Source organism: Lagopus leucura, unplaced genomic scaffold (genome assembly GCF_019238085.1).
Source record: "Lagopus leucura isolate 7727_CA_CO unplaced genomic scaffold, USGS_WTPT01 Super-Scaffold_741, whole genome shotgun sequence".
Taxonomy (NCBI): domain Eukaryota; kingdom Metazoa; phylum Chordata; class Aves; order Galliformes; family Phasianidae; genus Lagopus; species Lagopus leucura.
Genome location: NW_024962256.1, coordinates 4,803,588 through 4,820,022, shown reverse-complemented (window position 1 = coordinate 4,820,022; position 16,435 = coordinate 4,803,588). Strand labels below are relative to the sequence as shown.

The following is a 16,435-nucleotide window of genomic DNA, read 5'->3' as shown; positions in this document are numbered from 1 at the left end:
GTCTACTTAGAAGCATGGAGATGAAAATAATAAAGTGGAAGATTCTCTGAGTCCGTGGAGAGCTCTGAAAAAATGAGCCAGGTTTAGAGCCTTTGTGGTATGGATGTGAATATAGAAAAGTTGCATTCCTGTTGCTCTTTTTAATATCAATGAGAATGAAACCTAGCTTTCTGAAAGGATCTTGAGCTGTATGCTTTCAGAGCTGAATCAGATGAAGGTGGGAAAAGATTAGTTTAACTGAACTAGGACTTGGCTGTCCATCGTAACCTACTAAAGTTCAGGTTAACAGAGACTTTGTGTCCCACACAGAACCTTGTTGCAGTTGTTTGGGCCAAACTTGGTAGTTCTTCATCTTCTGATGGCTGTTTATTGTAAGAAGAATAGACAACATTTTGCTGAAACAGGAGTAATGGAAAAGGCATCTAACCTCATGTAAGGGTCAAAATTAGAGAAAATAGGGATTTTCCATTTGATTTAGCCTCTGCAGAATCAGAATATCTTTGTGAATTAGAAACAGACCCTTTGATGTTACAAACATATGGAAATATTAATCATGTAATCATCTGAAGTTGTGGTTCAAGCAGAAGTTATAGTCTTACCAAAAGGTTGTGATTATCTGAGGCACAGCCCATAATAATACAGTAGAGGGCAGCAGTAGTTCTCAATATACAAGGAAGACCAAACAATAAAGCCTGTAGAAGCTGACTGACTCACATAACACAACTGTTTCCTGATATGTTTAAATGATGTTTGAAGCTGACTGCTATGTGGCAGGTGTAGACTGGGGCAAGTTCTTAAAGACTTTCACCAAAAAATTTAGTATTCTGTAGTCATGGAGGCCATCTGGAAATTGGTTTAACTGTTAGCAGCATGGATAGTCTGTGAATACAGGTCTCCTGGTATCGACTGGGAATGCAGGTGTGGGAGAGATATTTAAGCACTTTTTTTCATTAGACTGCACTTGAAAAGATGCTCAGAGAATACAACTGATGTTCAATAATATGTTAGTGGAACTATGGACTAGTTTCTTGGCTCCTCCTTAGAAGTCTTTTATACTGTCAAATATCACATTTTCAGAGGGGCAGTACTAATGCCTTTGAATTAGACTAAAAGTGTAGTAAGTGGAAACTTACGGTGAGAAAATCATGTCAGCATATGTGTCCCACTGAGCAGAAAAGGTAGTTTAGAGGATAGGGTCAGTGCATGACATAAATCCTCTGGTAACAAAGGAGATGAGAGATCAGAAGCAGCCAGGGCTGCTTGTCAGTTACATGTTTGTTCTGTCAGGAGCAATATATACTATTTGGTGATCTTCATCTGAAGAGATGATTTGCAGATTGGAGGGAGGTAGGTATGTGGCACATCATATGCAGACACTTCCCTCTCGTGGATCAGAAGCAATCGGCAGCATGCTGGTTTTCCTAAATGGAAAGTTGGTAAAAAAGCAGGAAAACAAAACAAACATGAAAACATGAAACTGAGCTTTCTTTGTGGAGGCTGGTGCTATCTGCTTCTTGAGTAAGAGTTAAAAATTTTTAAAGAAAAATTGAGATGCTGTGTGACATTTCAGACTTGCAGCTCCTGGTTGCTTCTGTCCCTTGCTTAGCACCTCTGAAAAATCACGCCTTCAAACTTCTACACTGAGCAGTCAGTAAGGGAGACAACCACTGATGAAGATGATGTGAGCCAAAGAGTCCTCATCCCAGAGGGCACCGTCAGCAAACTGGGTTGGAATAGCTGATGTTTCACAGAACATAGAATTCCTTAGGCTGGAAGGGATCTTAAATCACGTTCCGTTCCAGCCTGCTGCCATGGGCGGTTGCCACCCACCAGATCAGGGCCCAGAGCCCCATCCCACCTGGCTTGAGCACCTCCATGGGTGCAGCACCCACAGCTTCTCTGGTCAGCCTGTTCCAGTGCCTCAGGTTTGAGTTCAGGCCTTGAGAGGACAGAGTTTCTCCAGCCATTCTGTAAAAATAATTTATTTGCTCAGTTTTAAAATCCATTGCTAGAAAAACTGTCTTTTTTTTTTTTTTGCTTGTATCCATGTATCATGCAAGAAATTCCTTTTTTTCTGACTATTTGTGACCAATTTCAATAGCTGTAAAAATTATGATGTACATTTAAGTCAAATCAGATATTTGTCATGTTATTTTGTACGTAACTTCCTGTGACAGATAGCTGCAAATAATAGATGAGTCTGCATTCCACCACAATGAACGTGATGAGAATTTCTCTAATGAGAAATCGGTGCTGCAACTTTTCTTTGGAGTACAGATACTTCAATACTTGAAAAATTTCAGGCTACCGTTGTCAAGGCAACAGAGACCAGTGTTGTTCCTTGGTTTTTCCAGCAGAAAGAAACCTTCATTTGTGGAAAAACTACCGATTTCCTTTTAAGTACAGGGAAACACATTTATTGTCAAACAATAATGGCATAACAGGCAGCCCTCACTATCGTTACACCTTCCACTATGCTATTGTTTTCATAGCTTCAAGGCTTGCCCATTGAAAGATGCCCATCTGATCCTAATCCTACAAATATCTGTGTAGATGGGTGAACTGCTGCATGTATTTAGCTATTTTAAAGACACCGGCTTAAATCATTTTTGTCTAATGTGTTTATCATACACAATATAATTATTCCTCCAGGGCTTGATTTAAAATATGTTAAATCACGGAGAAGCTTTCCATTGAAAGCTTCAGAGTACAGTGGATCATGCCTATATTCATGCATATCATTTGGGCTTACCTAAAGTGTTTTATGAAGCTCCTAAGTAGTTCCTAAGCTCCTTTTAGTTCTGCAGAAAGAAGACAAGGTGAAAACAGGTGAATAACTTCCATGAAATCAAACAAAGCCTGAAAATGAGAATCAGGTGTGCCGATTTTCACCGGTTCTCTTTTGTGAGGGTGTTCTTTCTTTATAGTACTGTTGTTTTTTGCTGTAAATGCTGTGTATTTGATCTCATGATCGAGATATATACAACTTACATATCTTGATCATGATCAAGATATATACAACTACCATATCTACTGTCAAATCCCACAACCATCTGGCTACTCTACACATTTGTTTTTTTAATGCTACTCGCTTGTTATTCATTAGCAAATATAAAACCATTTTGTGATTTTTTCCTGGCAATGCATGGCTTGAGTTCCTGTTCTGGTGGGCTGTTTCCTGAGCCCTGCTGAAACTTGCATGCCACCTTCTAAGCAGTGGCACGATGCCATTTTAACAGATGGCCCTGCAAAGAGAAATGTCAGGGAACCAGAAATCTCCTTTGACTTCACCCTGCACAGCCAAGTTTTACGTATTTCAATACAGGTATTTATTCTGAACTTCCCCTTATTAAAAAGAGGCTGAGTATACTTAAGAGGTAGCATTTACCATGAAGGAAGCTTAGTACTTCTAGATGTTGTTGCTTTAATGTGCCAGAATTTAAAGATGTTTAATCTGTACTGCATGTAATTCAGAGATGCTAATTAGAAATTAATAATAATTTAAAAAGAAGAGAGAGAAAAGGCTGCTATGGAAACTGGAAACTGGATCCGTATTTAAAGGCAAAAAAATGTGAGCCTGTATGTTTGTTCAAGTGTTGATTTCATGGCTAGATTTAGTAGCTCCCATGAAATCATCATTTTTGTCTTGCAAAGATCCATGGCATACAGGTTGTAGTTCAGTGTTGCAGTACATTCCTGTGTCTGGTCCTGCATTCTTACACCTCTTGAGGAATCACACGGAGAATCTCTTAAAACAAAAATAGATGTGTTTTAATTCCTTTTAGAAGTGTGAAATGAAAGGCAAACAAATTCTTCAGCTGAACTGAATGTTGAACAAGGCTGCTTTCTTAGCAGTTATCCAGGAGTATGACAAAATGTGTCGTTTGCCAGGTTCTGGTTATTCAATCTGTTCTAATAAATCAGGTCAGGGTGATTTAAAATGCTGAAGAGCTTTTATAAAGGAAGCAATGTAGAGCAAAGGCTGGTGTGGTGGGTCCAAAAGAGTTCTGTTTTGGTTGTGTGTTAAAGTGGTTATGAGGAAAATTGCTGAACAATGCATTAGCACTCTGCTTTCATATCACCACACGCCTTGTAGGCTTGGGAGAGAATTTGCTCTCAACTGTGGCTCCCAGTCAGTGTTATCACCTTCTCACAGCATAATAATGCAGCAGCAGGAGGCTGCACAGCGCATGAGAAGAAGCGGAGGCACACAGTGCATGCCTTGTTAGTTCTGTGATTTACTTTGTGTTTAGTTTTACTGCTCTTTAAAGAAATGGGAAAACATGAATGTGTTGATTATACATCCCCAGGTATGTGCTGAGAAAGCAGCAGCACGTGCTGCCATTGTTTGCTCTGCATTTGCTGCCATAGGCAGCAGGTACATACAGCACACAGCACAGTGCACACAGGGCTTTAGATGCTGGTAAATACCTGATAAGAGGTCAGAGAGGTCGGCTTGCGGTCCCCACTGCACACTGATCAGACATTACAGCGTGAGCCTGAAGGTTTCTCTAAGAGCGCAGGGGGACATATGTGCAGGGAGAGCAGCACCTTCCTGCATTAACCTGAACCTGAACACAGTCTCAGCGTAACTAAATACTTCTGACAAAACTAGACTAACACCCAGGAGGGCTGCATAAATTCTTCAGAAGCTGTGAAAGTACCATTTAATAACTTCCAGAGCCAGAGAGCGCCGGTTTCACACTCGATGGACACCTGTCCCTGAGGGAAGAACACTGGGAGCTCTATCAGCATTAAGCAGTGACACACCAGCGATGAGAAACGGTCCTGCCCCTGCCTGGGCCGGGATCCTTCCCCTTTTCCTTCCCTCGCAGTGGGCTGGCCAAGCTCTCAGAGCACGCAGCTGCTGGGGCTGGGGGCTGTCTGTAGAGCCTGGGGTCCTGCTGGCAGGGCTGTGGGGAGGCTGCCTGCAGCGAGGAGACATGGAGTCACACTGAGCAGTTCTCTAAAGGTAAATGTCTTCCTGTGAATCTGGGTCTGGACTAGAAGGAAATAGGTTTTGTATATGGGGAAGGGAGGCAGCTTTGTGATGCGACTGAATAGCTTGTCAGTGCTATCAGAAAGGAATGTTTGTACTGGTATTCCCGTGCTCCAGCAGAATTGCTTTTACAGGCTGTGTGTAATTTCATGTTTTACATGGAAAGCGTAGCTAAAGTATTTTTAAACTGCCAGGAATAGATGAGCACAGCACAGAGCTGTTTCTGAATGCAGCTGAGTGCAGATGCATGGAGGAACAATACGCTGCTTTATCTCAGATATTTCTTAATATAGTATGTTGGATCTTCTGATTGCTTCTGGAGAATTGCTGCATCGCAGTGCGGTTAGTTTGTTTCCAGTTTCCCTGCCTTTGAGCTTAGAAACATGTTTTATCAGTTAATGTCAAATATTGGTGATGCTTGTTTTGTTTTTGATGTGTGTTTGCACAGAGATAGGGAAGTGAAAAGTTTAATAATAGCTCAGGGATCTGAGTATGTAGTTCAGGCAGCTTGTCCGTGCTGCTGAGTAACAGCATAGATTTAATTCAACCTATATTTCCCTGATGAAAAATGTGCTTATGTAATTGCATAGAACACAACACCATGCACAGTCAGAAATCTGCAGTTAATATACTTCCAGAAGAATAACCAAAGTTGCTTGATGTAAAACTCTTTCAAACAGGATTTTGGTGCCTTTGCTTTTTGAAACTAGAAAGATAAAACTTGGCAGGAGAGATACCTGTATTTGAAAAAGGCTTGGCATAGAAAGATAGCAGAAGAGATTATCTGAAGTTGATGGAGCTTTGACAGAAGTTGAGTTGCTGTGGTGTTACCATCAGAAGGCATTAACTTCCCAGCAGCAGTGTTGAAAGGATCTTTTAGTCAATTCAAACATCAATAGAAAAGGGAGGGATGTTAAGGGGGTGTATGAGGCAGTGAATAAGAAGAGCAAGTTGCAACAAGTAATTCGAAGAAATTAAGAAATTACCAATTAAAACTTCCCTATTGCCACAAAGGGACTTGTGAAGTCTTGCAGGTGCTTATGAAAATATGATTTATTGCTTTCTTGAGTACAGTTTTGCTGACTAAGATATAAGTTTTGCCTAGGACAATAGCTTTTTCCTTTTTGTTTCAGTTGAACATTCTCTAGGGTGTTCTGTGCACCAGATGTTACTGAAAGCAAGCTGATCAAAATCCTTAGACATTTCATTAAATTAATTTATAAAAGTTTGTTGCAACCAAATGCTACCTTTGTGAAATGTAACTATTGCTTGCATCGTAGCAGCATGCAACAGGTACTTAAGTCAGGTAGTTTTTCCCTGTTGTAGGGAACGTGTAACATATATTGCTTTATTAATCATAGAAACATAGAATGGCCTGGGTTGAAAAGGACCACAGTGATCATCTGGTTTCAATCCCCCTGGTGTGTGCTGGGTCACCAACCACCAGACCAGGCTGCCCAGAGCCACATCCAGCCTGGCCTTGAATGCCTGCAGGGATGGGGCATCCACAGCCTTCCTATTTTGAAGTTACTTTGACCAGTTTAATTTTTCCTTAACTGAGATCACAATGAAAGATTTTTACAGGATTGTAGTGTTTCATTTTTAAGTTCTGCTATTGGCGGAGAGTTTGCTGCTGACTTGTAGAAGAGCAGGATAGGACATACACCTGTCCCCAGTAAAAAGTAATTGGTGGGAAGAATGCAGCAGGAGCAGGTTTGAAATTGGAGAGGTAAGGAAGAGCCTGCTGGGGCAAGTCTGTGATTGTCACACGTTTGTAACTGGCTCCAACCAGGTATTGCGCTTTGTGTCTCCTCTGTGAGGATCAGTTCTCTCTCCTGTTTGCTGTGTCAGGATAATTCCTTCATAAAAGTAATAAATAAATAAAGACTTTGAAGTCTGGAGAATCAACACCTGACTGTCTTTACTGAACAGGTGCTTTGGTGATCACCTGGAGCATAAAATCAATAGGGTTTAATTGCACATGGGTGTGAGTCAAAATGTTAAGCGTTTGGCTTTTACACTTAGGATTTGGAGAGAGAGATTTGTTACATGTACAGATGGATCTATTTCTGTGAAGTAGTTACGTCCTGGATGAAAACTGTTATTTTCTGAGTGGTGAGGAGAGTAAGAACAGGGACAGCAAGAACTTCAAGGGTGCTTCTGAGAAGTATATCTTTACATGTCTGCTTGAACTGCTGCTTAGGGGCAGTTTTGGAGATGCTATACTCAAATGAAACTTGAATGGCAGCAATTTAGACATCCCTTTTTACTTTATGTCCTGTTCTTTACCATATTAATATGCTATGTAGTGGTTATTTTGTTGGAATAGTTTTCCTGTAGGAACTGGTAACCTTGGTTTGATATGGGAGTGAAGGAAACAATGTAGGGAGTAAAATTCCCATATCTTGGCTCTGACAAGCATACACTGCTGTGTTGTTCATGCCAGCTAAGATTCAAAAATGTGCTTGCACATGTAGCAGGTAACATTGCAGTTAATCTAGGATAAAGTACTTTTTAATACTTGTTTATAGCACTGCAGAGCCAGAGTGCTCCACTGGCAGTGCCACCTGGGATCAGTTGGCTACAAAAGCAAACTATAGTCCCCAAAAGATAAAAAAATTCCTTATTCCATTCAGTCCTGGTATATTTTGCTGTTAGAATAATCAGTGAATCTACCAGGTACAAACAAGCATATGTTGAGTGCTTTATTTCCACTTAGTTTCTTAGAGGCTTACCTTTGTTTTATGTTCTCTTGTTATTTTCTATTGATGTACTATGTGTGACCTCATGCTTAATTTCTTTTCCCCCTCCTTTGGCCTTCCCAACTTTTATTTCTCTGTTTGTTTCTTTTTTCTTTTGGACACTCCCTCTGAACTGAATGCAGACATCAGAGCAGAGAGAAGGCTTGGCTGAATTGCATGCCAGAGCTTGTATGGCTCCCCTGCGACCTACTGACAGAAAACTGGAAAGACGTTTTTGTATTAGATTAGCAGGAAAGTCATCTGCAGATATTGGGTGTAGTAGTATGCTGCTCAATGGTCACGTAGGGCTCTGACTGAGAATGAAGTTCTTTGTTTGGTTCTGCTGCAAGTGATAATTTTGATCCATGCTCCATCTCACACTCTCACAAGCTCCATCAACAGGAAGTGCTTTGCACTTGTCCACAGAGCAGACTGGCAAGAGATTTGCTGAGCCCTGCACAGGACTGTTCTCCCTGCCAGGCCCGTTCTGCAGAGCCCCTGGTGCAGCCCCAGCAGCAGCTCAGGTCCTGATGCAGCTCACCTTGCCCCAGACTTCTGCTCCTGAGTTCGGACTGGCTGCTGAGCCACAAACCACATCAGCAGAAGCTGGCTTCTAGTGGCAAAGCTTCTGCTGTCTGGGATTGTTGCTGCTTTGCTGAGGCAGCTGGAGAAGTAAATTTTCAATGCAAACTGACTTAACTCTATTAGAAATTTCTCTGGTGTGACCTTAGCTCTGACTGTAAGTATTCTGCTGGTCTGGTCTGAACCTGTGCTCCCTATGAGCAGTCTCTGTAATGGTTTCTGTCTTTATAAAGCCATTGGAATGGATTTTAAGGTGAGAGAGACTGCTAAAAGCATCTTACTTGACCTCCTTTTAAAATCAGAGCTTTTCTCTAAAATGAATAAAAGCTTATCACCTCTGAAAATCTTCTGCTTTGTCACGAAGACTGCAGGGTGAATAAAATCACAGATTTACCCTCTTGCCGTTCAAATGTACCTCTACTGTTGAAATTTTGTCTTTTTTAGAGGTTAAATTTGTCTAACCTTCACTTGTTGATGATGCCTTAGCTGTTGTAGACTTGTTTTTAGTGGGATCAAAAAGCTCATTCTCTTTCCTGCTATTATCTCTTTTTGCTTTTAATTACTTTTCCATTGTGATCCAGTCACTTGAAGCTTCTCAGAGCAGTGGTGGGTTCTGAGTCCTTCTAGTTCACAGCTCACGTTGTTCCTATTCTGTAGCTCCACGTGCCCACTTGGTAGTATTAAAATAGTGACAGTGCAGTATGTAATCAGAAGCAGAACCTCTCTTCTGCTTTGCCTTTATATTCTTTGTATACAACAAATGATCAGAAGAACTGGCTGTGTCAGATACCCTGAGAGTTTTTTCTGGGATGTTTGTTACTAATGATGTCCTCCAGCTGCCTCCCTCAGTGCCTATTGCCCACAGCATGGCTTTCAATCTCCCAGGGTCCTGTTTGCTTGATTTGCAGGCGTTCTATATTACATTAGGCTATTCAAGCATACTTGTTGGATTCAGATAGCAAAACAAGCATTGAGTCATCCGCAGATTTGCAAGGAAAGGGTTCATCTTCTTGTCTGGGCCAGCAGCAGAGGTACCTCATGCTGCGGGTAGGAGGAAGTCAGCCCCAAGGTATCTCTCCCCTGCTAACACATCCATCTGTCAGACAAATGCCTAGCTGTATATCTATCTTTTAAGACTCTCTAGTACTAATTGTTTGAGTCTCTTAATTTATAAGTGTAGACTCATAGCAAACAATAATTTAAAAAAATCTTGTCCAGTAAACAGTATCAAAAATGAGAAACTTGGCATTGCCAAGTAGTGAGAAGACCAAGACTAGTTAGGAGGCCATCAATTCCCATGGCCATCCACTACAAAACAATACATAGTGAATGCTGCACCGTGCATTCAACAGTTCTGCTTCTTTGCAGGATATACACAGATCTTAATACCAGCCAGTATATTTTCTCTGAATAGTCTCTGATTAACTGCATGGTCAGTCAATGGGGTTAGATTTCTCCATGCATAAATGTAACCTGAGGTCCTAATGGAGATGACAGAAATTCTGGCCATCAGTAATTTACCTGTATCTGCTACTGCTTTGCTTCTCTGTACAGACCAGAGTACTCTCACAGGTCACTCTGTGCTTCTGTGGGTACCTTTCTTAGTTGTGTCATCCCTTTCTTTGCAGTATCAACTTCCTGCTGTTTCTGTATAGACTATATAAGTTCTTACTGTGGTAGTGTGTAAGCAAGATGTGTATTTGCTCCATAAGGACAGGATGAACGGCTGCCATAAGGAATATAATCTGTAGTTAAGCATATTTCACCTTTGCACATCACTGGATGCAACAGGAAGGTGGGAGCTGACAGCCCAGTCACAAATGATGGCTGGGACCTTGCTGTAAAGTAAGCCCAGTTGATACTCGGCTGCTAGGACTGATGCCAGTTGTCTAGCCTGAAGTGATTTGGCCAGAATCGTAACTCGTGTTTTTGCTCTGAGGAGAAATCATATTTTAAGCAACTAATAATTGCATTGCTATTATTAATGACTAATGTGTATAATAACGCTGTATGCTGATGAAATTAACACTCATACATTGCAAAGTTTAACACTGTCTATCTGCTAAAGGATATAATAGCGTGACACTGGCAGTCACTGTTGGGATGCTGGGAAGTATTTTTGTATGAAAATCAGAAAGCAGGCCTGAATTAACAGTGCAAGCGTTCATAGCAGCAGGACAGCTGCAGTTCTGGCTTGCTTGAGAGAGCACAACCATCAATGGAAGGCTCTGAGGGTCTTCCATGTCTCTTGCATGCAAGTTGTCACTCAGATTTAGGGTCAGGGCCTCACGCTCCATTTCCCACGTCCCCTCGTGCGCTGCTCTGCTCTGGCTGGCAGGGGCTGCTGGGGGCTGGGCCTGTGGGCAGCTGTGACATTGCTACAAGAGCAAATCCGTAGAGATTGGGAGGTCCTTTGGAAATAGAGGAGCTGCGCTTTTATTTTTGTATCTCAGCACAGACATTTGTGACTTGCTGGCCAGATAAGAGCCTGGGAAAAGCAAGTGGACAGCTTGGGCCAGGATGTTTTTAAAAGCAAATGTTGGTCTTCCTAGTGTTTGTGCTGTTCCACCCGCCTGTGAGATCACAGGAGCCTGCAGAGAAGGAAACAATGGAATTTGATATTATCCCCAACATCAAACAGGGTGAAGGGTTCTGTGACCTCTGCGAGTAATTAAAATAAAGCTTCACTGAAAAATGGTCAGCTACTGCTGCAGTTCCTGTTCTACAGGAATTCATGGCATTCCGTTAGGGGTTTGGAGATGAGGCTGAGTTATTCTTTGTGCTGCTCCTTGGGCCTTGAGAGAGCTCAGAAATCAGGTCATCCTCCTCGAGTCACGGTGGAAATAAATTTTTGATTAGATTTGTCAATCAAAGAGCCGTTATACCTCTTTATTATAAAAAATCTTTAAAGCACACTTCAAGCTACATAGCAGGGTTTTTTTTTTTTGTGTTTGAATGATATTAGAAAAGCTTTCTGCATGTTTAATAGCTGCTTGTCAGGTGATTGCTGAGATATCTTTGAATGGAGAGTGAGTGAATGCAGCTGTGCAAATGTAATGCGACAAAAATGCACTTAATTGTGTCTTTTGGCCAATAAAAATGTCTGTTGGTAATTAGTTCTTCCTGTACCAGACCCATTGGCATGTGAGTCTCCTGGTGGGATTCTTGTTATTGTCTTTTCTGGCTCTTGTTCACTGTTGTTCTGAAAAGCGGGCAAAAGTGAAGGCATGAGTAATAGGAAATCTTATGCTCTCACATTTACCAAGGAGAACATTTGTTAAATCAGGCTAGAGCTCTGCAAGCCCCCAGAAAATAAAAGTTAGTCCTGTGGGAAGTAGAGGGACAGAGTTAGGCAAGAGGTGGTGTCTAAAAGTGCACAGGATATCACTGAGGTTGGAGAAGGCCACAAAGATCATCTGGTCCAGCCACTGCTTGACTTTGAAGTCCTGTGGCTGTGTGCTGAGAGCTGTGTGTGCAGGTGCTTGTGCTGGGTTTGTGGGGCACGGTGCATGAGCTGGTGTGCAGCTAACAAATTCTGTGCAGTAAAGTAACTGTAAGGGATTTTTGGGTGTGGGGCAACCGTTGACTTTACTGAATGTGAATTTAATAGCCTGAGAGCTGGGTAAGACCAGATATCTGAATCCTTCATGCCCAGATATCTCAATACTTCATGATTTAGAAGTTTTCCCTAGTACTTTGTAATTCACCGATCAATCAATCGATCATTCTGGTAGAAATCACTGGCCAAAGCTGTGAATGAACTGGAAATTAAGGAATACAAGGATCAGAAGCCTGAGGCACTGCTACAGTAACCACACATCATCCAAAGATTAACAGCTTTTGCTTATGGCAATGCAGTGTAGCACTTGATTAAAACATGGGGGTGATGCATCCTTCTGTCCTAAAACACACATCTCAGAGGCCAGGATGGAAGAACAGAAGCTGAAGCTGTACAAATGTGAATACATGGCAGTTTTGGTTGCCCACACACCCTGGTGCTTTCCCAATATGTTTTTCCTGGATCTTAACTACTGCTTTATCTGATAATATTTCTCTTATTTTTTCCAATTTTTTCCACGTTTCCACAGTTGAATTTTTAAGTCACTGCCTTCCTGTTTGGAGAGGATGCTCTCTGACAGTGATTCAGTCCTGTTAGAAATTTTTTATATCTCATTGACAGGGAGCAGTTCCCAGGATGTCCAATTTGATGCATTCATTAAATGAAATACACTAGAAATTTCTTCTGACAAACAGATCCATTGACCTTCATTTTGCTGAAGAACTTCAGGAATGCTCAGAAGTTGGGATTATTTTACCAAACTGATAAAATTCCTATTCCTCTGTATACATGATATTGATTGTGCAAGGCAGAAAGTGCAGAGAAGCACATAGGCTCCTGCTGAGTGCTGAACTGTCTGAATTGGAGACTGCCTTTGAACCTCATCTAATATTCACAGCCTTATGCTGCATACAGGTGTTTTGTGTACGTGACATCTCAGTCCACAGGGAATACTTTGTTAAGGAGCATTCAAGGTTAAATTGTTAGAAAGTCAGATGCAATCTTTAAAGCCTTGTAGAATCCAGCAGGTGTCACTATTCTGATGTTGTTGGTGTTGGTTTTTTTAATTTTATTTTCATTTTCATTAGCATTTTTAAAAAGCCTAGTATGGACTTCACCTACTTAGTTTGTATTGGTTGCTTTGCTCTACTAAGGAGAAGAAGTCAAAATTATGTCTGTGCCTTCATTTTTCCTGTCCTTGTAGGCCTGTAATATGATCAGCCTAGTTTTAGAGCATCAAAATTTAAGAGACAGAATGACTCAGTGGATTGGATTTGTGTAACGGGATCTGGATAGTTAGCATCTTTGGATTAACAGTTCAGACATCTCAAGCTGCGTGCACCCACGAATCTTCTGAAGTTGGGCATTTGTGAATTAAGTTAATGGTCCCAGAAGTTGCTCTGGAAAGCTCTCGCCCCATTAATGCTCATATCAGCAGCGTTGGGAAAACGGCCACGGAATGCAGTGGCAGGTTGGAAACTGTCATTTGTGGCTTAAATTCATCCATAACAATGGAGTGATTGAGAAAATACATGATGTCTGCAGAATGGGGAGGCAGAGGGTTTGCACAAATGTCTGACTGTGGTGTATTGTTCATGTTGAGCAAAATAGGGAGAATAGATAGACTGGGACATAGCCTTTCACCTGGATGTCTTTAAAGTGCAAATACCTGAATGGGAAGGTGTGCAGAGAAAGGGCTGTTCTAGTCTTGTGTCCTTTTATCTCACACAGACACTGCTGCCTTCTGCTGAGGATAGGATACTGTTCCAAATAGACCCCTGGATTGAAGCAGCAAGGAAGATGTTAGTTTCCCTTAGCTACTCATGGCGTCAAGTCATCAAGACAATATTATATTGTAATGAGTGAACTAGAGGGAAAATGACAGTGGTCCACCAACAGGTTGAGTGCTTACAAAGCAGTGCAAAGTATTGATCCCTCATTCCCCTTTTGTTTAGGCAGGTGACAAGCATTATCATCCCAGCTGTGCACGATGCAGCAGGTGCAACCAAATGTTCACAGAAGGAGAAGAAATGTATCTGCAAGGTAAGGATGTCTCTACAACAAAACCATAAAATCAGACTTTGTAATTTTTCTGTCTTAGACCTCACTGGTTTATAGCTATCCTGTATAATGTGTTCATGGAGGACTGTGGCCTTTTCTTCATTGCAGTGCTCTCATACTTTTTCACTTGAGACTCTTTCACTGTAGTGTCCATCATGGTGGCCTTGCTGCCTACCTACTCTCCCAGAAGGTAGCACATACACAGTTAAGCTACATTTATTTTTTCTGACTTGCTGTAGTATTAAGAAACGTTGGCAGAAGTAAATCTATGCAGGCCAGAAATCAAAGCGAAAGGACAACTACATATCAGGAATTTGTATATTGTGTTTGCATTAGAAAACTTGCTTGATATACCTGAAACAACTGTAAAAAAGTAAGAAAGAAGTGATGAAAGTGTCTCTTGAAAAACTGGAGAGATTCCTTCTGGAGGAATTCCAAAATAAGATAACATTGTTAAGAAATTCCTTTGAAGCTGACTTGTGTTATTTTATAGCTTGTCCTCCCTTGCAGTCCATCTTTCTCATCTCTCACTGACCTTGTAAAGAGTCATCTGACTCCAGCTATGCGCAGAATTAGATATATGGTTGTATGGCAGTGCTTGCTTGCAAAAGCAAGGAGAAGCTGAAAGAGGGTTGGGTAGGAAGTACTGCTTTCTGATGGCAAATTTGAAAGATTAATTTGAAAACAGCAACTGCAACACCTGACAAGTTTTAATCTTAGTTTCCTCACATCACAGAATGCTAAAGTACAGAGTACATGGTGAGCAGATTAATTCAGAAATTACATTAGTAAGAGCAAGGCATGAACTGGTGTGAACTATTCACAATGACTGGTCATGCTGTGGTGTAAATTTCTGCAGATTGCAGTAAGACAGAAGGTGTTGCTCCTAATTAAACCAGGCTAGATTGTGTTCCAGCATTACTTAGGTGTTATGTGAGGAGAGATTCCTGGTTCCTTGACCTGCCATCCTTCTCTGCTTGGCTGCATCCTCTCCTGTGGCTGTGAGCTCATGTTCTTCATGCTCACTCTGTATCAGGAGGAGCAGTACAAGTTGCATTGCTTTATTGTATAAAGCTGTTTTCTGACCAAGTGTTGTTGCTGGGACTGCCCTTCCAAACCTTTCCTTGCTGGGTTCAGCATACTTTTAAGTGTAGGTGACCTAAAAGTCTTTCCTAAGCAAAGCTCTCAGCTGAAATGGATATGCTGACTGTCCAAATTGTTTTCCCTAGGGTGCTGAATAACAGCCTTCCAAGCACTTCTCTGTAATAAAAATACAGCCCCACAACACTGAAGCTAGAACAAAAAGTGCACGATTGATTACATATATGTAAATATGAAGCTTCCTTCTCCTTTCTAATTGCATTCTCTGCTGATCATGAAAATGCAATATTGGTATTACTTTGTGTAATAGAGGAGTGTGGTAACTGCTTGTAATAGAAATGTGCAAAGCCAAACCTGCAAGAGGAAAACAGCTTTAGTCAATGTGTAATCGAGTTACTGCTTTTTAGAGAACTGTATGTTCAATCAGTGGTATGTGCAAGGTAAATTGAATAAATGAACATGTTGGTTGATGTTTGCCAAGTGAGCAAACAAACATATGTTAAGAATGAGATTAGCTACAATTTGCTGAATTGCTTCCAGTAGGAAGAAGAGGAGCTGTACAGCTTGGGAATCTGCGCAGTTCCAAACCTTTTTAAATACACTGACCTTTTGGATGGTTAAGATCCACAAGCTGTGGTTGGCTCAGAGTTCAGCACTGTAAAAAAAAAAATTAGTTACGTTTAACTTCTTAAGCCCATTCTATCTGATTTGGCTTTTAGAATTTCACATTTCAAAAATTTTTTGTGAAAGGAATTTCACAATGGCAAAGTTCCACTGTGAAATATGGCATGAGATCTCTCTTGCATTTCTTGTTCCCTTTGTCCAGAGGTGTCCCTAAAATTGAGCTAATTTGTGCTGAATGCTGCCTGAAAATACACTGGCAGGTTGTTGGTGTTTTTTTTTTTTTTGTTTTGTTTTGTTTTTTGTTTTGACAATAGGAATGGTTTCTTAGAAAAGAAACTGAGGTACAGAAGAACAGGGAACATTTTTCTCAGGGTCACACAACTGAATTTAAGAATTGCACCTAAACCTGGCTGTCACTTCATCAGCCTTATAATAGAACTGGCTTCCTCCTGAGTGCTTGGATGTGTTTAACCCCCTTGCAAATGCACAGCCCATGCTTCTCTCCTGATCTTGTTGGCACTGTGGGGTCCTGGCTCGGAAGCTGCTGTTTGTTGACAGAGGAGCTCTCGGTATGCTTCCCCCTGTTGTCCGATCATTCCTTGCTGCCAAATGCACAGTTTCTTCTTCCTCGGCTCAAACTTGAAGCCAAACTTCTCAGACTCTGATCCAGAATCACAGCGTTCTCTCCAGCCTTCTGATGATGATGTTCTTGTGTGCTTCTGGGAAATGAACATTCCTGCTGCTCTTTGCTTCTACACTGGGTCATGT

The 16,435-nt window shown here is 41.3% G+C and overlaps 1 protein-coding gene across 21 annotated transcripts in view; it reads left to right on the top strand.

The window, feature by feature from the left end:
* ABLIM1 (actin binding LIM protein 1) overlaps positions 1–16,435 on the top strand; it is a 169,258-nt gene that overhangs the window by 108,658 nt on the left and 44,165 nt on the right. For all 21 annotated transcript variants that reach the window (XM_042863831.1, XM_042863829.1, XM_042863825.1 and 18 more), the window contains exon 7: positions 13,837–13,924. In XM_042863831.1, coding sequence (XP_042719765.1) covers positions 13,837–13,924 — 88 coding nt within the window. The remainder of the gene's footprint in view (positions 1–13,836; positions 13,925–16,435) is intronic.